This window comes from Mesoplodon densirostris, chromosome 5 (genome assembly GCF_025265405.1).
Source record: "Mesoplodon densirostris isolate mMesDen1 chromosome 5, mMesDen1 primary haplotype, whole genome shotgun sequence".
In the NCBI taxonomy this organism is placed as follows: Eukaryota; Metazoa; Chordata; class Mammalia; order Artiodactyla; family Ziphiidae; genus Mesoplodon; species Mesoplodon densirostris.
The window spans coordinates 55,535,561-55,558,030 of NC_082665.1; the positions used below are offsets into that span (position 1 = coordinate 55,535,561).

General features: G+C 38.6%; 1 protein-coding gene across 1 annotated transcript in view; it reads right to left on the reverse strand.

Annotated features, from left to right (window-relative positions):
* Positions 1-11,191: 11,191 nt before the first annotated feature.
* CD47 (CD47 molecule) overlaps positions 11,192-22,470 on the reverse strand; it is a 55,184-nt gene continuing 43,905 nt past the window's right edge. The window contains exons 6-9 of the mRNA XM_060098743.1: positions 22,257-22,349; positions 20,815-20,907; positions 15,399-15,430; positions 11,192-11,439 (exon numbers count right to left, since the gene is read on the reverse strand). Coding sequence (XP_059954726.1) covers positions 11,431-11,439; positions 15,399-15,430; positions 20,815-20,907; positions 22,257-22,349 — 227 coding nt within the window. The 3' untranslated portion in view covers positions 11,192-11,430. The remainder of the gene's footprint in view (positions 11,440-15,398; positions 15,431-20,814; positions 20,908-22,256; positions 22,350-22,470) is intronic.

Below are 22,470 nucleotides of genomic sequence, written 5' to 3' on the forward strand. Positions count from 1 at the left end.
GAATATATACCCCACCTTGGAGGGACTGTCTAATCCCGGCTGCTTTCTTAGGCTTTTGCCCAGTGCCTGGCACGGAACAAGTGCTCGATAAATAGTTGCCGATAATGTTATTTCCCAGGATGGAAGCCAGTGAGTGATGACATTCATGAAAGATGAAAAAAGACCTTGTGAGATGAAGAAGAAAAGGAAGAGATTTGCATAATAAATAGTGAAATGAGAAATGACTTTGATTTATACCACAGCATCTTTCTTACAAGGATTTGGAGGTATTTGACAGTCATCTCACTTGCCTTTTCACCAGTCCTGGCAATATTCCTGTCAAGTGAGGGGACATGAAGCACTGAATGATTTAGAAAGGGTCACACACGCAGCCCAAGGGCCAGACTCGGTTACGTGCTCCTCCGCGCGCACGCCGACCGGCCCCACTGGAATCGTCAGGGCGCTCCCTCTTCAGGCACCTCTGGGGAAAGGACCTTCTGCTCCTACCCCATCCCCATCACCTAGGAGCAGACAGTCACTAAACTCAGCAAAGAGGAATAACTCAAATTCACCTTGGGTTCTTAGCAGGTGGAGAGAAAACAACTTAGAAGAATATGGAGAAGTGTTTAGACAACGCAGATGGGGACAACCTCCCAAATCTGTCTTCTTCCCCAAATCTGATCTTTAATGCTTACTGCGATACCTAGAACATTCCAGGAAATTGAGTTGAATTGAAGCAAAACCTCAAGTAAATACTTTGCTGACCATTTCTGTGTTGCTTTTGTTACTAGAAAAAAGAACATACCAATAACTTTAGCTATAGTACAGGCTTTGCTTATATTAGTCTGATATGGTATCTTTTCATCAGAATCACAGAATGAAGGTTATAGAGGAAGTAGCTTTACAGTCACAATACTTAGGAGATTTCTGTACCCAAACTGGAAATCTAGAGAGACCTGTAAACTGGAAGCTGAGGGGAGTTCACATGAGACTCCTAAGTACACACTTGTTACTACCTGTCTCAAAAGCTTGTCTGAGACATAGAAGTCTTAATTAAATGCAGATGAAAAGGTATCCTGAGTTGATTTTCTCATTTAACATTAGGCTTTCTTGATTTAAGCAGCTCAGTAAGAAATGAGACATAATTGAGTCTTGCTTTTAATTGAACATATAGATATATTTATTTATTTACTAGTTCCACTAAGATATTGCTTAATTTTCATTAATGCTCTTGATTTTTTTTTCTTTCCATAGAGCAATACTCTTGTTAATCTTGCTTGGATGCAGTTAATTGTTCTGTGTTTATCTTCCTGGTTTCACCATTAATGCCAGTGTAGAACCAATTATTTTTATATTTTTCACTGCTCAGAACATCCTTCCTACTGAACACTCATCAATAATGCCATGACTCACAGTATACTGTAATTTTGGGTGGAAGGAATTGAGGAATTGGTTTGGAAGAAGACATGAGAGGGAGGTGTCTATAAAAGGCTCTTCACTGGGAAGCATGGAATGGAAATGTTCCTAATGAAGGACACAAGTGCCCCCTTTTTGATATAATTATGGTTCTGTGATTGGCTTTCTGCATTACTTTTTGTTCCCTTAGAGACAGATGACAGACTAAGAAAAGACTCCTGCATAGTTATTGCATCTCTAAACCCCCAACAAACATAAACGGCAAAATACCTTAATGGACTGTGACATATTGATTCACTACACACCTCTGGCCAAGTTAAGAGTCAGGAGTTGAAACATGACATATGAGGATAGTTCAGATTTCCTCTCTGTGGAAAGTATATAATAGTCTAAGCATCCAAGGCTTAATAGAAAACTAATCCTTCAAGTGAATCGGGGGCCTTTAATCAAGCACTCTCTGAAGCAAGTTCTGCACTCCACTCAAAGGACTTCAGCCAAGCAGCCCCACTTGGCTTTTGATTCCCCTTTGAACTGGGCATCATCCGTGGCCATATGAGTAGGTGGAGAAGGAATAAATAGAAGCCACTTCACAGCCAATTCACAGCATGTCTCCAGCTGCCTGTTTTGCTTTCTATAGACACCCAGGAGCACTGGTGGAGCAGAGACTCTAATCATTTTAGAGAAGAGGGTGAGCTGATTACATATAACCTAAGCCTTATCAAAACTCCTGACTGAAATACTTGCATTGGTGAAAGAATATTTACCAGGACTCGGTATTTTCAACATCCACTTTCACTCCTGTGTACTTGGATTTAGTCTCTGCTAGTTATTAGCCTAAAGGCAGCTCTACATTCTCCATCAAATTCTATCTACAGTGATTAGAGGGCCTGCTCTTAACACATTTTTTAGAGTCTTGAGTCTCAGCCCCTGACATGAAGGAATAAATGGGTGACTTGAGTATTGCTGGCAGGAGAAGCGGGTTCCAAAGACGCTCCATGTGCTATGAGGACAAGCTCCTGTCTTCCCTTCCAGGAAAGGGCAAATCCACTCATCCGATGCCTTTCTCTAATGTCACCTCCTGCCCTCTTGTTTCACTGAGGGAACCAGAAGGTGTCCTAACAGAACACTGTGCTTGGAGGAATCAGGTCTGCAGTGTAGCAGCAATTGTCGTATGAGTTTATACACCAATTCAGTTTATGTTTGATTTGCTTCTTTGGTAATAACCCAACATAGGTAAATCCAAATTCCAGTATATGTTATGTTCATCTCTAGACTATCATGCTAAGTTTTTTCCTTCTGGGCAAAAGTTTAATAAGAAGAGGAAAAAGAGAAATAGTTGACAGTTCCTGAGTGCTTACCTTGGGCCAGGTACTGTGCTAAATACTTCACATGCATTATCTTTCTTCATCTTCATTTGTAAAACAAAGACACAGAGGCCCAGAGAAGTTACGTTACTTGCACAGGGTCACACAGCTGGTGAAGCGCAGGGTGTGGGTGCTCTGACTCTGTGCATGTTGCCGCTCCTCTAAGTTCCTGCACGGGGAGCTGGCTCCAAGGTTTACCAGGTGCTCAGAAGAGATGAAATCTAGAAGCATAGGCAGCATCTCTACTCTATAGAAAAAGGAACTATTGTCAGAAAACACTGAAACCTCTGTGGCCTTCTTCCCAGGGTAAGAACAAATTTGCTGAACTATCCTTTAAGGCACTAATGACTAGGCTGCTGAACACCACCAGCTATTATTATTTTCCAGGCTGACACTTGGCCAGTTCTTTCTCTTCTTTACTTTCAGGCTAATAATTAGATCTAAATCCCTGACAGGACTCTAACCGTCACCCCAGGGGGTTCTAGATTTCTTTACTATTGCTCGCAAAGACTTCATTTAAAAAAAAGCCCTTTGAAACTATAAGTTACACTCAGCCACAGCTTTAAAAAAAATCTATTATCTGAGTCTTTTGAAGAATACATGATGTTGTCTCTCTCCTCATCTTGAGAGATCAAACCTTATTTTTATCTCCAATTTGAAGACTAAAGACCCCCAGGAGGACCAGAGAAGGTAGCCTCGTAAAATGTTTCCATCCACACCTGTGTCATTGCCAGGTTCACTTGGACAGCATCTAGGTTCTTAGAATGTTATTGACTTGGGTATTTTTTTTGTTTGTTTTTAATATACATTTGTTCTCTACATATAGTGAAAATTATGGTGGTGGCTTTGCTTCTCAGGGGACAAATATAAAACTGGGCTTTATGTGAATAAATTAATCTCTTGGCCTCTGTGTGAGGTCGCTTTGAGCAAGACGTTTAGAGGCAAAGTGTTGCTGTCTACCCACCGGTTGCCCTGCTCTCCTCCACTCCCACGCCTCTTTGTGACAGGCGTTCAAGTGGTTGTGATCGTGGAAAGCAGCTTTTCTCTGTGTAAGCATACCTGACCCAAATGGGGCACTTTAAATCCTTTGAGGAGCTACAGGAGTCACATAAGTAAGTAACTGGCTCAGGTGGGGATCGCTGGTCTCACTAACGTCTGTTAAATAAATTGAGTGGCCTCTTAGGGGACCCAGTTGCTCAGGAAAAATCTGTTCTGAGACCTTCCTATCACTTTATATTATGACTCTTTGGAGAATCCCAGTTCGTTTGAGGAGGGAGGCAAAGAGCTGACTGGTCTCTACTAAGCCTAGTCTATTCACATAGTAAAGAAGATGATTCTAGCCAGAAGGCCCCAAAATGATATTTGGTAACTATTCCAGCCAAATATTTTAGCCAAATATTTTCCGGGAGACTGTATCAAATACTTTTTCAGAGATATAAAATTAATACAAGAGCATTGAATTTTACTAAACTTGAGCTTTTGAAAACATTGAAAAATTGTTTTGTATAATTTCGAGCACAATTATTTTAAGGCAATTACTAAATGCCCCACCATCCGTCTTAAAGCTTGAAGCATAAAGAAAGATTCTATAATTTTCTAACAACCTTCTTTGAATGGGAGTGAGAACTGATACTTGTTGATGCTTTCAAATATATTCCTGCATAGGACCCAGGGAAATATTTCTCTTCCACTTAGTAATAGTTGTTACATGAATCACTCCCTGTTTATAGCTAGGCATATAGCTAAAGATATGAGGAGACATGGGTTCTATTGAATTCAGGCTAAAGTTTTATAAATCCAACATATACGCCTACCAATTCAACTCTGAGAATTGAACAACTGGTAATATTGCAATAAAGAAAGGTTTCTTGGGGTAACCAAATATATGCATCCTCTGACTTACAAGGAGGCTTACAAACATTACATTAAAAAAATGTCTGGTTGAGCTGGGGGTGGAAACTCCCCAGAAGGCGAGCAGCATCCCTAGAATAAGCTACCTGGGAGGTGCCGTTGGAGGTGTTCCAGCTCGGGGCTCGCCTGAGGCGGTGCGGCAGCTATTCCTACAACTGCTGGGAAGGAGGCGTAGCAGTGGGGAAACCAAAGGTTCCAATACTTTCCATTTGCCCTCAACATGAGAGCATGAGAGAAAAATTTCCCCACAGAATCTACACAATGATTGGTATGTACACAAAAGTTCACTTCACCCATAATGCAGCCTAACCACAGTACCCCCCCAGCAAACAATGCTTTTAATAAAAATGACTCAGAAAGTCTTTATAGACTGACCTGAAGAGTTAATTACCATGTATTTTAAAAATTAATAAGTAGAACGCTTCCATGGAAGAGAAAATCCATGTTTTAAACAAATATGCTTAAACTTTGCAAACAATCCATTTGTTTAGAATGGAAGTCCACCAGATTTTATGTTGTCAGTTTAACCTTGAGGAATTTTGCAGGCAATGCAAAGAAAATCGGGAGGCATATGATAGTTGTCTTTTTTGGAAGGCAGGTCTATGATTAAATAAGAGTATTCGTTAAAAATAAATTTATTTATTTTTGGCTGTGTTGGGTCTTTGTTGCTGCGTGCGGGCTTTCTCTAGTTGTGGTGAGGGGGGTTACGCTTTGTTGCAGTGCATGGGCTTCTCACTCCGGTGGCTTCTCTTGTTGCAGAGCATGGGCTCTAGGGGGTGTGGGCTTCAGTACTGGTGGCGCGCGGGCTCAGTAGTTGTGGCTCGCGGGCTCTAGAGCGCAGGCTCAGGAGTTGTGGCGCACGGGCTTAGTTGCTCCGCGGCATGTGGGATCTTCCCGGACCAGGGCTCGAACCCTTGTCCCCTGCACTGGCAGGAAGAATCTTAACCACTGCACCACCAGGGAAGTCCCAATAAGAGTATTTTAAGAGGAGGCTCCCAGCACCTGTTACTATGCCATGGCGCTGCAACATCTGTAAGAGAACAGCAGCTGCAGGTTTGTAAATCTGCCAAACTCACCTGCTATCTGACCTCCAGATTGTCATCAGATGGCAGTTTTCAGAACTATAAATCATTTTCTCTCCAAATTGGACTCTTTACCAAGCATTCCTCATCAACCAAATTGGGAAAAGATACCTGGTCTTCCACAAGTGACTATTAACAGAGCTGAAAAGCTGCTGTCTTACAGCCAAATGACTAAATCAATAAATGACTGCTGAATAAGTGGAGTTCTAGTGATTAAATCCATGATCACTTCTATGCAGTCTGCAGTGCTATCTTCGGCATTAAATAATCAATCCAATTATCCATAACTTAGGGTTAAATACACTTCATTTCCCTCTGATCTGATGGATGGGTACTTGAACATGAAGCTTAAATACTCAAACTAAACACTGGGGGTATACTTCTGGCACAGTCTCGCTTCTAACACCAAACACTGTAAATTGTGCTGAAATCTCTGAGCTACTGGTGAAATCGTGTCCTACGTGGATGGTGTTACCGTAATCCATTATTTTCTAAAGCTGTCAAACTTGAGCCCTTGAGCTGGAAAGGTTGCTGCACAAAAATGAAATCCAGTTGCATCTGGAAGCCTACACCTCCGTGGGAGTTCGAATCAGGTTGAGTGCAGTTCTGTGCTACACAGAACAGCTTTCCATGCAGGAGGTAGGATATTAAATGCTTTCTGAACTCCATTAGTTACTCCTGCTGAGAGTGAAAAAATGTCCGCATAAATGCATACAAATTGAATTGCCTATGAGGTAAGGAAGGAGGTGGTACTTTCCTGCCAAATATTATTTCCTGTTCAAATGGATTACAATCACACATACCATGCAGAATCCGAGTACATACCTGCAAGGAAGGTGCCTAAAATCTAATGTCATCTTGATCTGGTTACAATCCCCCGATTTTGCTTCAGTTAACTCCCACTCTGTCCCCCAACCCCACTCCAGATGGAGCCTACATCTCCATTCCAGGCCAGACAGACATGTGGCTCAGGCTGGCCCAGTCGGGATGTCAGAGATGCTTAGCCTCAGTGGCTGAGCGAGAGGTGCATGGCCCAGGCAGAGACCCGAGCTGCAATCTGGGGTGGGTGGGACTATTCAGAAAGGGGGGGGCACTCTTTTTTCCTCCCCTCGACCCTCCCTGAACTCAGGAGAAGGTGGGTCTGGGATCGCGGTCGGTCGTTCTGCCATCACACGCAATCTCTGAAGGAAGGCAACAGGAAGGAGAGAGGCTAAAGCTGAAAGCTGGAGAGGCGTTGATCCTGAGGACACTGCTTGGAGACCCACTAGCCAGCTGTACGTCTAAATTTTCAGTTATATTAGCCAATAAATCCCACTTTTCTTCGATTTAGGTTTACTTTCAGCGGCAATCAAAATAGTCCTAACTGGCAACCAATTAAAGTGGAGAACCATTTCAATTTACATTTCAGCCTTGAAGAGGCTTATCTCATTCTACAGATAAGGAGGCACACTGAGAGGCAGGTAAGTGCCTTACTGAGGTCCTCTGCTAGTCAGGAGTACAGCCGGGACTAGGAAAGTGATGCTTTCACTCTACCAGGGGGAAAATTAATGCATTGGACTTGTTTAGAACTTTTAATTAAAACTTTGCTCTGATCAAAACTTTACTTATTGGATATTGTTATACTTTAAAAAATAATTTATAAATTAATATTTTAAGTCACGCTTTGCATTGTTACCTAGGATATGGACTCGAAAATACATTGATAAACTAAATTTCTCAGTAATGCGCCTGTGGTCTGCTGAAGCAGCAATAGAAATAAGCCCAACGAAAATAGCTTAAAATGTTTTATTAAGTATATATAATATTACAGGGTAATATTTACAAAGTTATGTTTTTTTAAATAAAAAAGTATCTTGGCAAAGATTGCAGATATTCAAAGCTTCAAACAGTGATAAATTGATTTAATACATATAAAAAAAAAACCTTTAACGGTAACACAGCTGTAAAACAACTTTGGTCTTTAAATCACTGCAAAAAATGGCTGACAAATAGCACACCTTTAATTGCTATGGAAGAAAGCCCCCAAGAGAGGATCCTGCACATAGCAACACTGGAGTTTTCTTTAGAATGGTTAATGGATATTTATATGGTGTGGGATCTAATTCTCAGCAATGGCTTTTTGTAAATAATGCTCCGTTTAATAAAAATAAAAATGCTTCCCTCTCTCACCCACCCTGACAACAACACTTTTAAGATTCCACTGATGTTGCCTTACAGAGAAGTTTATTACAAATGCTCTTTTTTTCTCAAAAGGCTAAATTCATGGAAAAGCTGGTCTTAAATGTTAAGAGCTATCAAAAGCCAAAGGCAGGAAAACTTCCTGTTCACTGCTCATCTCTTAAAAGTTACCTGGATTATCCTTATTAGTCACAGAAAATGACTTAACAAAGGACCCCAGTGGGTGATGGCAGTTAGTGATTTTGAAAATATGACACATGTGAAACTAATGTTTTTAAACAAACTCTCCATCAAATGACACACAATAAAAAGATAAAGGGTTGCCCAACAATCATTCCTCTAGTTTCCACCAACGGGTAAATAAAGGGGTATGCCATTCCATGCATACACCACAGATGTCGTTTTTGAATACCCATGTTAGGACAAGAGAAATCTAGGTGATATAGAGCTTAATTCGTATTAATGAGAAGGAGGAATAAACTCACCACTTTTTAAGCTTTATTATAACTCAAACCACAATTTGGTTGGTCACTTACTAAACTGACTACAGCATCCTGAAAAGAGCAATACTCCCAACTATGGGATTGCCCCATTATTTTCATTCTGACATTCTCAGAAATTTTAACAGATTGGTCCTGGGGTTTCCAGGTGAAAAAAAATCATCACCTTTTAAGGTTTTCAGAGCATGTGAAATTTGTCTAAAAAGAAAACTCTCTAGCTCACCCTCTTACAAACACGGGGAAGTCTAAATACAGCCTGCTCTCAGTCATCAAACTTACGGAATGAACGTCTAATGTATGTAAAACACTGCAGGAAGACAAAGGAAGGAAAAAAAAAAAAAGCCTCTTGCTATGTATGGAGGAATTTTTAAATTGAACAAGAGGCAAGACAAAAACCCAACAAAGCTAGGCAGAGACACGTGAAGTACTAGGAAAGGTAAGTAAGAGATGAAAGAGGCAGCTGGACAGATAGGCACAGATCGCAAAGGAGAGCCAGTCAGGGAGGAAGGGCGGGAGGATGTTTTGAAGGAGAAAGAAATTTGATTTGGCCAAAAAGGTTGGAAAGGTCTGTTGCCAAAATGACAAATGGTGTCACTCTGAGAACATACAGTAAATAAAACTAGATGGAAGAGTCAATGGCAAAAATTGGGATCACTAAGTGAAAAAGCAGATTATGGGGGGAACAGATATATGATGTTCAAAACACTGTTAGCAACTTTAATTTGGTGTGACAGAAAACTTCCTGCCATTGTAAGTCTAATTTAAAGAGAATGAACTGGCCCAATGATGCCCAAGTAAGAGGGCTCCTGCTGCTGTGGTCCCTTTTCCAGAGAAGCTGATGAGGAACAGCAAGGGTGGACTTCATCTGGTATTTCTCCTGCTACCTCTGTGTGTTGTCTAGGGCAGTGAATGCCTCAAAAGACAGGCAGTGTTAAAGAGAACACAAAGGATGGATAAGTCCCAAGACTGAACCCCAAATAAATGAGAACTGACTACATATTAAAGGTACAACTCTGGTTCATAAAAAAGTTTACTATAAAGATTTCATACCTGACTTTTTCTTAATAGAGAATAGGAATTTGGATCTTTTTCAAGTCCAACTGCTTTTCCACTCCTTTCATCAAAACTGATTTCTAAAGGAACAAACAATATTAGTGAAATATAAATATTTTCTGAAGGAAAAAGAGCAGAGGGAGCCACCAAATTTGTATAAAGGAATACAGCTCCCTCTACATATGAGAATATTTTGGACAGGAACACAATTAGGGAAGAACTTTTTTTTTCTTTAAGAAGAGCTGTCTTCATAGTGTGTTCACTTTTCCGAGGCATCAGCAGGTTATAAGTTTGGGTTTGCCACGGGCAAACCACTTGGTCCCAACGTAAAATATGACAAGTAATTTGGCATAAAAGAGGCACGTGGGAACATTCAGTGGACTAAGAAATAAGTATTAATAATGCAACTACAAACATGAATGTCTTATTACACAAACAGGAAGAATAACTAGTATTTTTAGAGGGCACTGGTGAGCAGTCAAAAAGCTTGGCAAATTACCTAGAATTTTTTAAAGTTTTAAGTGATCAAATATTCACATCAAATATAAGTCCACCCAATAAAGATCTTTGTTTTTAAATGTTTTCACTAAAAGCATGAAATTAACATTTGCTCTCCTGTAGGTACTCCACTGTTGTCCATACAGAAGATACATGTGCCTATCTTATACATGAGCGCATACACACACACACACCCACAAGGGAAGAAAATCTAATAATCTAAAAGTACTCCAGGCGATCACAACTGTCAGAATGTTAATTTTCTTCTAATGGGGGTAGGAAACGTGGGTTTTGTTTTACTTTTCAATCTTAGAGTAAAGTGAATATGAGGCAGGACTACAGGAGGAAGATGAGGGGTGTTTATCATGCAACACAGATACAACAGTAATAAAATCACCCGTTCAGGGTTGGCCTATCGGCCTGACGGTGACACACGTTATGTTGCCATGCAGAAGACTCATAGTTCAAATCTCAATCTTGGTTTTTCATGCCCCAGATCAGAAAAGAAGCGAAGAAACACTGTAGATTGTGCCTTCAAATCCGAGGAAGGGAATACGTATGTTACAACCATCGCTCTTTCTGCTGAAAAGTGTGAACATAGTTCTCTGAGAATAAGTCTGGCTCCTTTCTGCAGTGATGCTACCGTGTCACTGGACCATGTTCAAAGAGGAGAAAAAGTGCTACATCTCATACAGCAGCAGAAGCAAATAACAGAAGGACAAGACAGGATGTAAAGGGTTGTGTGAAGAAAAGAAGAAAACATCCATCAGTAAAATTACCCTCAATCTGGAAAGGGTCTGGTACACTGTATGTTGAAGGAACAATGTGTGAGTGGCAACCCCCAAGAATGAAGACCATGATCCCCATCAGTATCACATCCCACGTAGGCAGCCTACAAGATGTTCCCAACTGAATTCCTGTCTGTGCTTAATGTTATTCCCGTGACCTGGAAGTGGCAGACACATTATTCAGCTAACACCATAGTTGCCACAGTGGCTGTGAACCTGAGTTTTCGAAGGCTTGACGGAAGCCACTGTTTTCATAGATAGCTCTGGGTAACCAGGTTAGTGCCAGGAAATTTTCACCTTGAACCAATTTAAACTGGTGACCTAGAGTCAAGAGGCCCCAGGATCTGAAAGGCATCATTCTTGGAAGTTGCCCACTCTACTCTGCCCCTAATCGAATAAAAATAACAACAGAAAACTGGATATCAACTGGGCACACAACACAGATCATACTTCTTTTATTAACTAAATTAAAAACGCTTTGAATAAAAACTTAACTGTAACAATCATTGAAAGGTCAATTATTTACTTTCTCCCATAGATGGAAACCAGTTACTTTTCTTGTTTTCTTCTCCAAAACAGTGAATCAAGGCCACGGTGCTTAAACACAAGTGTACTTCTTTCATGTCGTACTACTCTCCAAATCAGAGTCCATCACTTTACTTCAGTTACTCTGGAAAATTGAAAAATGAACATATAATTGCTATGATGTCTATTTTCTATGCCTTAACAAGTTGATGTATTTTAAAATTTGAAAATCGTTTCAGATATATGGTACCTAAAAATAAAGAAAAATTATTTAATCTTAGATTTGCAAAGGTCACAGACATAAACCAGTCAAATCATTAGCCTTTTTAGTTGCAGTAAGTAAAAGGCCAATGCCAAATGGAAATAAAAATCAACAAAATCTGATAATCTCCGTTTGCTGGGTTGGCGGAGAAGCCAAGAGACATTGATTCTTCCAAAGCAAAAGATATTTATCCTAGAACAATATTCTATCACTTTCACTTTAGATCGACGCCATTCATTTAAGGTAAGAGAACTAAACATGTGATTAGGTATAAGTGAAAGACGAAATGGGACTGTGGTCCCAAGAGGGTACCTGGAACCTCACTCACCAACAAGGCAGTTACACTATGGGCATTGTGCATTGTCGGTAGGAAGAACCCACCACAGACATTTGGAAAAAACCCACAAATTGTGAACAGCTAAAAATTAGCAAAATTAAGGGAATTTCAAAGGTCAGTATAGATTTCACGCACTATGAACACACAAAAACTACTGTCTAACTCCTGATACAATGGTGCAAAAAAAGTCACATCTTAAAGGAAACTAACAAAGGAAGAGGCACTCAAGGTTCTCCTACTGGTTTTCTGAAAATGAAGAAGTGTTTAGTTTTTTCATACAACTACAGAGGAATGACACCACAGTAGGAAAAGGAAAAAAAACAACGAAATTAATAAATAAAACACCAGAATGCAAACACGGACAATCCATGCCACACTTTCAGGTACCAGTTCTTTTTTAAATGCCATTTAATGCATTCCTGCTAATCATGGCTTTTTTAGGAGGGCAGTGGTTAGGAGAGCATGCATTTTTTGTCATAAAGGCTGTGACGCAAAATTACAAAAGTGGGATCTTTCTGTGACTGCTTACTGAACACAGTCTAAGCATTGTTTTAAACTTAGTCCACTAGACACAGTCAGCGTGTTTTTAATCTTATGCAAAAATTAATTACACTCAGGGGAATATAGCTTCTTGAGATAAATGCTGCACTTCAGTGTAGAGGTGAGCAGGCAGGTCACAGACTTTAAACAGTAAAATACGAAGCAGACTATTCACATGATCAAGGAATGACTGTAAATAGCAAAGGTATGAAGAAAGTTTTGATAAAATGAAAACATAGTTTTTAAAATGTTAACAGAACTAAAGTATCAGAGCATGTTAAGGTAAAATCAAAATGAATGCTTACAGCACTCAATATCTCAGACTTACTTATCTTTAAGAACTAATAAATATAGGTCTTTGAAAGTCAATAAAAATTAGAAGTTATTAGCCCAGAGTTCCCCCTCCCAAGAGCTGAAGTGCCTAAACATTTCTCTCTCTCTTTTTAAATCCTTTCCCCAAAGGTTAGAACCCAGTTCCTGCTTGGAAAAGCAGAGATATTAAGTCTCCATGGGTTAAATGCAAAAAAATCACCAACACAGGCACAAAAGAAACCCTGTCAAGATGATAAAGATTTGTGCCAAATTATCTAAGTGTCGTATAAAAAGCATTTTAAAGTTACAGTCGCCAGACATTGCATCTGAAAAATACCTTTTTAAAAAAAGAAGTAATTCCTCTTTGTTGTGAGCAGTGAGACTGGAGAGTCTGATTAGTGACACCCTACAGCTTATTTATATTACTAGTTTTGCAACTTTTAACAGAGTAGATTGAAGTTTTAGAAACCAAGAAATGTAGGCCTTTATGATTTGACAGTGTCCCTTTTATTTAAAAAAAGCCATACTTTCAAGAAGCAATTTTATTTCTTTTCAATGTCCATATTTTAACCCACCTATAATTGTAGGTGCATTTTATACTTACCATCATTCATCATTCCTTTTGATTCTTTAAATGCTAAGAATTAGTAACAAGTCAAGCAGTTAGTAAGATTCCACAATTAGAAATCATTTCTAGACAAATATGCAGTTAATATCATGCCAACTATTCCACAGCTATAAAGCCAAATTAATTTTAAGGTTATTATTTGATTACAAAAGCCTTACTGTGGATCATACCCACAGGCTCCACAAAGGGACACAAAGTTGGGAATACAGATCTAGATTTAGGGAGAAAGAAAGTGAGATGTTTTGGTCTCACTCCAAGATGACAACCTGTGTCTTCCTGAAATTTATAATTAGAAATTGAAATTAACTGAAATTCTTCTCTGCCAGGGGTGTTACATTTCATCTTGGCCAATTAAAAAGGCAATAGTCCCCACACCCAGCTATCACCTGGCTAGCACAAGCAACTACTGGAGAGACACAGAACAGTGCATTTTTCTGAGGTGAAAATGTTACAAAAGCGATACTCTTAATTCTTGATGAATAATCAAGAAAAGAGAGGTTAAGGCAATTAAAAAACCTAGATTCTTCCCAAGGCATAGACCGCATTCTAACTACTTTGGGGGCCAATTCAAATTATTATGAACTGGTAATGGATCAAGAAGAATTTATAAATTTGTAATAACCACATACCATTAAGGGGTTCCTCTACAGCTTTCTGGAAAATATTTAAAATATATTTACATAAAATAGAATTTATTTCATGTCCTTTTCTACTAAAATTTATATATGCTAACATTTGAACTATAGATAAACAGTGAATATATATAGTCAAAACCCAAAGTAAAGCAATTAAAGTTAGTTAGAAAAGCAAAGCTTGCCAAGTCTAGCTATTAGTTTTATAATAACTGAATTATTCTCTTAATATTCTTTTTTTATGCAGAATTTCCCACCCCACCCTGCCTCTCTCCGTTCAAGAAATCGTAACTGAGAAGCACAAACACGGATAGCAACATAATAAATAATACAGTTAAGCCAGAGATGAGAACACAACAATCATTTTCAAGTCACGCAAATTGAACTCAGTAAAAGGGAAAGAAAAAGTGTTATGATTTAATGGTCTAATGGCTGGATTATGTCTAACAGAGGCACTTTTAAAACTTCTGGCTGTTTGTGACCAATGTAGCTATGGCACCAATGTTTTTAGAGTGAACACCTGGGGTAAGATGCAACCCCACTTCCCTCGCCTCTCAAGCACGTCTGTTGAGGCTTATCAGCTTTAGGGGTATATGTAATCTCCACTTCCTGCCACAGACAGGAGTCTTGCTTTTGGCATTCCAGACAGAGCTATTATTAATCCTTTATAGGAAGAGGAATACAATACAGTCCTTTCAAGATCTTATTTCCATAAAGTAGCTCTTGTGCTTGTCACCAGGATGAGTCTCTATCTACAAACGTTTATTTCACACCCCCTCATTAATCCCTCTCAGTTTATCTCCTAAATTTGCTCCTTTTCTTGGAATTTTCTCAGGTAGCTTATTAAGGTAGCCAAGATATCGTAAAAACTACAGTACAGTTTGCAGGAAGAAAATGCTTATAAAATGGGGGAAGGAGGGAAATGAATCAATTCAGAACAGCTATTTTTCGGCCATATTTCCATTTACTTTATAGATTATCATTTTTAATGAAATCAATTTAATATAAACTTCTCTCCCACATTTTAAAGCCTGAAATATCATTCTGTATATGCACATCAAATGGATCCAGCAGATGAGGCAATATATTGGAATCGGCTTCCTTCAGCAGATAACGACCATTATTCTTACACATAAACTTTTCAGTTCTGGGTGTGAGAAGACGGCACAATCTTAAGGAATCACTTATTCTATCCCACTGCTAGTAAATGACCAAACAGAAGTTTTAAAATAGATTGGATCTATCCATGCAAAGGTCATGAAATGACTTCAGTGTTCTCTTAATTTTATGTCACACCAAACAGAGAGCAATGGGGTTCAATATCTCAATCACCATTCCTCAGACTAAACCATCAAGTGATCATACCCAATTCATTTAAAAAACTTGAACTTACCCTAGGAGGTTGTATAGTCTTGTGATTGGAAGCTGATGGAATTAAAAAATAAGAAAATGAATTTAATAAATGAAAGAACTTAAGGCAATATTAAGTTTAATTTTAAGATAAAATGTTCACGGCTAAAACTAAAGGTGCCAGAAACTCCACTGAAAGATTTCTGGCTTTGATAGACTATTAAAAAATACAGAACACCCTTAATTATATACATTGACAGAATAAAATGATGCAAATAATCCACCCCAATCAAATAATAAACACACACACTCTCTCATTTGTGCATGCCATATATCCCCCCAAATCAGCCACTTGTTACACTTTGTGGTGGAAAAACTTTGGCATCGACTCAGCCCCTCTGTAGGCTCTACACGCCTGCCTACTTGACCCAGCTGGAATGTGGAAAGAATACGGCAATGACCACTCCATCGCCCACCCTTAGCTCACTGCTATTGTTCCCTGTAGCCCAGTCTTCTTTTTTTCTTCTTCCATCTTTCCAGTTTTCAAAGCTCCACCTAGCTAACAAACTAAAGAAAATATCAGATCCCTCTGAGTGTAGAGAATTATTCTAGGCAGCTAGTTTTAGCTACAATCAAGCCCTTCTCTGTATCCCTTCTTAGCTTTTCAAGTTACCCTTCACTGCTGCTCAATGGATTGGTTAATGAAGATGAAGGTATACAGGGCATGAAGAAAGTGACAAAAGGGAAAAGAACCGCTCTAGTTGCATAGGGAAGAAAAGAGAACTTCCTTACAAAAACCAAGTGAGAAGGTCCCAGAGAAGCTAAAACCAGTCCTAAATACAGAATCAGAGTCCTACAGGTATAAGCATCAAGGGGCAACATCCTGCGAGTGACTCTGTAGGAATCTGATGCTACTGGATAGTCAGTTCCACTGGTCTATGGATTGGATGATGGCACTGAATTTACTTATGAGCAGATGGAGGCAGGCCCCCAGAACTGCTCTGGTCTTCTGTGCTAATAATGTCCTACCACTCCTCCATGTCCACTCTACCAAGCTTTTAAAACTGATGGGAAATGGGGGTGACACCTGACCCAAGCCAATCAGAGGTGACACCTGACCCAACCCAAGAGGAGTCAGAAGCAGGTAAGGCTCACTCCAACGGGGGAAATGGCAACTGACTGGCCTGAAAAGTTTCTCTCTCCCATTGGAACCTGGAGAGGAGACACAGAAAGAAGACTAGAAAGCTGGTGAAGGGAAAGAAAGGTGAAAAGGAGACAGAAAGTAAGCAAAGAGAAAGTAAGCAAAGGAGACAGAAAGTAAGCAAAGAGAGCTTGAAGCTTAGAGCCAAAGGTAAGAAAATATACCAGTGAGAAGACATGAATAGGATAAAAAATAAAAACATTAAGGAGAGGATGAGCTAGTTGGCTAGCAGGTAAAGAACCAAAGAGAAAGGAACTAAGTAACTACACTGGCAGGAGGGCGTCTGCTAACTCTTGTTACTGAGAGGGCAAATGATGACTCAGTCTTTAGAGATGTACTGGATTCTTCCAATTCCTAAACTACTTACTGTACTTACTCTGTGAGGCCCAGTTATAGATCTGCTCTCATGAGATTCCCATCTCTGTTAGTGTCATGTGTGGCTTCAAAGTAAATCTCCTTTACTGGAGGCACCTGGGGAGTGGTTTGGTCCTTGCAACCAAACAAGAAGGAAACCTCTTTTCAAAGTACTACGGAGTGAAATGTGTTGGGAATTTGGGTAAATCACATTTAGCAACCTCCCAAATAAACCAAGCAGAATTACAGAACTTTATTAGGGACAATCATGATAGTTACATGTATATACAACTTACTTTAACTAAACCATGTCCTGTGTCTATGTTCTATCAAGGAAAAGAGATCTGAACAGCTATGTAAGTTTCTGATTGGCAATGTGAAGGGTCAGAGGTAAGATTTTAGAGCTATATTTTCGAGCTCATAAATTATTTATCAGAATTAGTATTAAGAACTGCCAAGCAACTCCTTTAATAACCCTAATAACGTGTAAAGAAGAGTTTCTGAGTTCTGATTCTCAGGTTCAAGGAACATCACATTTGGCTAGCCCATTCTGAAACAAAGATATCTATAAAGAACAGGGATTCAAAGGGCACCAGTCAGCTGTGATCCCTCAAATATTATAAAACCAAACAGTGTAGAAGTGAATTTTGCTTGAGTTAATCCTCTCCAATAGGCGTATGACCTATGTGACTAAAGAATGATTGTGATTTATCTGCTGTTACCATGGGCCTAAGGCACTGACAGCCATGTATATATATATATTTTTAAATCACAAGCCTTAAGCATTCCATACGAGCTCACTTGCAATGCTTCGTCTGCATTTGTTCTTCTCTCCCAGAAACACTTGACCCATGCTATAAATATATTTCCAGGTTTTGAATTTTCAGGGACAACTTTTTCTATTGATTCCAGATTCACCTCTCCTCAACAGTGGGGAAGAAAATATCACTGAGGTCTACATATCTATTTCATGGCATTCTAAAATATCTGAGATGTGGTAAATATGGTTTCTGACTGCTAGTACGTTGATTCATATCAAAACATGACTATATTCCCTTATACTGAACTAAATAGCAATGGCTTAGGAAAATTAAAAAGTATTGACCCTTATGAAGAATGGACATAAGCATCCTACATAGGTAACACACCCAACTTCAATGAGTTTGGTTAGTTCGTTGTAATCTTCTATATGTTCTCACATTCTTATTGTTCTCAGCCCTTGATTTCATTTTATGAAATTTAAATGTTTCAGTAAACAAACAAACAAAAAACCCTAACACAGTTTAAAAAGAACAACAGAGGAAAACTTAAAATCCTACTGTTTAAAGTAATAATTAAGGCTACAAATTTAAACTGTGAAATAATGAAAACGATAAAAGTTAAGTCTCTCATAGGGACATAAACTTACTCCAAGATAGCTTGGTTTTTTTTAAAAAAAAACTATCTGAGGATTTTATTGCATTTAAATCAAGACACATTCTTTAGACTTTTCCAAAACAGAGCCTCTGCAACAAGTAAAAGTTACATTGGAAGCATTTACAATTTTTACTTCCTGATACAAATGCTCAAATTTGCAACCTTAATGTTATATATACTCAGATTTACACATTAAGATTATATATGAAAAACACACCAACTTTTCTAGTCTACCACGTTATCTAAAGAGCTACTTTCCTGTACCTTTTCTCTTCTTGCCCTTCGACTGACCGAAGGTATTTCTCTGAACTCTGGTATCAGACAAGTTGATTTGAAAAGTTAATTTAGAATAGTCTCAAAATGTAAATAAAACTGGACTAAATTCTTAACTTACATATGGTATATTTATATGTCAAACTATCATAAAGAAAAAATAATCTGGGGAACTTTCCAGGATTTCAGTTTCACTTTGAATTTGATGTGAGAATAATACGGTTGTAATTATACTGGTTTCAGAGGCTTCTTAGGGATGTAGCAGTGGAGAAGGGGGGAGAGCAAGGTCAAGGGGGTAACAGCTAGACAATGTCTGTTTCCACTGAGTCAGCATCTCCAGACCTGCTGGTCTTCGTGAGACATGGAAGGCATGTGGGAACACGGGAATAAAAGGGAGCGTGATCCAGATAATGAGGGGGAAAAAAAGAACAAAGAGCTGATCATCAGTCAAAGACACCTAATACTACATCACGCTATATGGATACTGCAGGTCACATACTGTTCTCAAGTATTCATAGGGAGCAACATCAGCAGCAGTGTCATCTTCAAGAACCAGACAAATGGTGATCAGAAGACTCAACAAAAATAGAATCTGTATCAGCAGTCATAATGTGATACTCACAATGCCTACAAATGAATGCCATTCTGCTTTAGAAGTCTTAATAGTACTTTATGGCTTGAACTAAGAAACTTTCATTGAGGAGACCACTCTGACTTATGAACACATAAACTAAAGATAAGTAAATTTTAGTTAAGTATTTTACTTGTTTATCTAATAAGCATTAATTAAAGGGGGGCAAAAATATATAAAATAATTGAACTCAATGATTAGTCAGCAAAAGCTGAAGTTCATAAATAAAGGTAAAACTTCTTTGAAAGTACTATACAAGTCATGTGGGGAATTATTTGACTGTAACAATTCAAAGTTTATGTTAATTTTTAGAAACATATAAAGTTTACCTAAAGCAAAGCAGAAAGACTGACCTTTTTACTCCATTAATTTGTAACTTTTGATTATTTTGACAAATGTTTAAGAGTTTGCTTTACTTCATAAATAAAAAATAGAAATCTTTTATTTAAGGGAGATTAATATAACCAGATTGTAGGAAATATCTTTAGCTTAAGTAAGACATCACACTAGTTTCAGGTACTTAATATTAAAGGCATCTATCTCCATAAACATATTAAAAATAAGAATTTACACAGAGATCTGTTATTTGAAAATTGGAAGACTAAATACAAAGTTTAGAAACAATAAGCTAAGTCCACACTTACTCACAACTGATTTTAAGAGTAGTAAAAGCCTAAAATTTAAAACTCAATGTTCTGATTATACTGGTTTTAACTAAAAATATTTTAAAAAGTCAAGTGCCAGAGGACACTGCTCTTTAATTAACAAAAGTGACAGATTTTGAATTTTAATTCTGTCTACTAGGGGAGTCAAGGTCTGTAAATAGTCTGCAAGAAGAGCAACTGACAAACAGGTCTCTGTGAAAGGACTCTATCATAGAAACAACGGGCGAATTAAAAATCCTTTTTTATTAATTAAAATGAACCCTCGGGGCTTCTCTGGTGGCACAGTGGTTAAGAATCTGCCTGCCAATGCAGGGGACACGGGCTCAAGCCCTGGCCCGGGAAGATCCCACATGTAGCAACTAAGCCCATGCGCTACAGCTATAGAGCCTGCGCTCTAGAGCCCGCAAGCCACAACTACTGAGCCTGTGTGCCACAACTATTGAAGCCCGCGCACCTAAAGCCCGTGTTCAGCAACAAGAGAAGCCACGACAATGAGAAGCCCGAGCACCGCAATGAAGAGTAGGCCCTGCTCACTGCAGCTAGAGAAAGCCCGCACACAGCAACGAAGGCCCAACACAGCCAAAAAAACCCCAAAAACAAAACAAATAAATTAATTAATTAAAAAAAAAGAATCCTCAACAATCTCTCCTTTTATTTAGTATAGAAAAGTTTATACATTCTAAAACATATAGCTATTTTCTTTTTAACTAGTTAATAATCTAAACTTTTCATTAGTTCATATGATTTCTACCCTCTTTTATTGCCTCCCAAATAATTCCAAATTTATTTTAAAAATACAGCAGCATTCACTGTATTTTCTCATTTTTGGAGTTACCAATGCATTTCTTTGGTCCTAAACAGTAAGAATTAACCAAAAACATTTTCCTGGCATAGGCTAACAAAAGTAAGGTTGACTTACCAACACATTTCATATAAACTAATCCAAGTAATTCTGCTAGAGCTATAATACCCAAACCTGAAATCAGAAGAGGACCATGTACTGGGGTACACTCTGTAAAAACAAATGAAATTCTATATTAGAAATTCATATGAAATAATTGAACTTTTAAAAAAGAGCTAGCAATTATAGTAATAATATTGAGTTTTAAGGAGATTAATTCTTTTTCTAATTATCAAGAAACAAAAATTATCTACATATGTTCATCACTATTAAGTCAGTCAGTGAAATGACCCCCAATTACTAAAAGAAAAAAGCCTTTGTCTGTATAATATGTACCGTATCACATCAAGACTAATGGAAAATAGTGTGTAAAGCTAGGGCTCCAACCAATTGGATGGAGCCTGGTTATTTTAAAAGCTCTCCCACAAATATAGGCATAGCAGTTTGACTGCTGGAACAATCAGCCCACAAGCCATATACAGCCAATATTCTTATGGCAATGTGGAAAGCACTGTTCTCAGTGGGGTGAAAATGAGAGTTCTAAAAGAAAAGCTCACAGCACCAAATGGCTGGCAAGGATGTGGAGTGACAGGAATTTTCATCCACTGCTGGTGGTAATGCAAAATGGTACAGCCACCTTGGAAGACACTTTGGCAATTTGTTAAAAAACTAAATATATTCTTAACGTACAACCCAGCAAATGCACTCCTTGGTATTGACCCAAATGGAGTTGAAACTTATGTCCACACAAAAAAATGCACATGGATGTCTAGAGCAACTTATTCTTAATTGCCCCAAACCAGAAGCAGCCAAGCTGTCCCTCAATAGGTGAATGGATAAACAAACTGTGGTACATACATACAATGGAATGTTATTCAGTGCTAAAAAGAAAAGAGCTATCAAGCCACAAAAAGACACGGTTACTAAGTAAAAGAAGCCAATGTGAAAAGGCAAAATACTGTATGATTCCAACTATAAGACATTCTGGAAAACGCGAAACTATGAAGACAGTAAAAAGATCAGTGGTTGCTAGGGGTTTAGGGGGAGGGAGGATGACTAGGCAGAGCACAGAGGATTTTTAGGGCAGCGAAACTTTATTGTATGATATTGTATCTATGACTATGATCCATGTCATTATACATTTATCAAAATCATAGCATGTACAACACTAAGAATGAACCCTAATATAAACTATGGATTCTGGGTGGTAATATGTCAATGCTGGTTCAACAACTATAACACATTTACCACTCTGCTGGGGGATAGCGGAGGAGGTTGTTATGTGGGGTATATGGGGTCTCTGTATTTTCCACTCAATTTTGCTGTGAGCCTAAAACTGCTCTAAAAAATAAAGTCTATATATTAAAAAAAGAAGAAGAAAGAAAAAGAAACAGAAAGAAGAACTCTAAATGAAATCCCTGGTAAGACAAAGTGAGACTAGAGAAGGATGAGACTTTTACCTGAGACACAGAGGCTGAATCCAACCACAGAGAGCACGAGGCCCAGTACTTGAAGGATCAATATGGCAATGGTGAAGAAGGACATCCCCACAGCTGGAGAGAGGAAAAGTGGGTTGAGAGTGTTTAAAAAGCAATCAGTCCTACTTGTGTTCTGTGCAATCAATAATAATACCCTATGACCAAAGACTGCCTCTGGAGTTCCTTGTCAGATGGT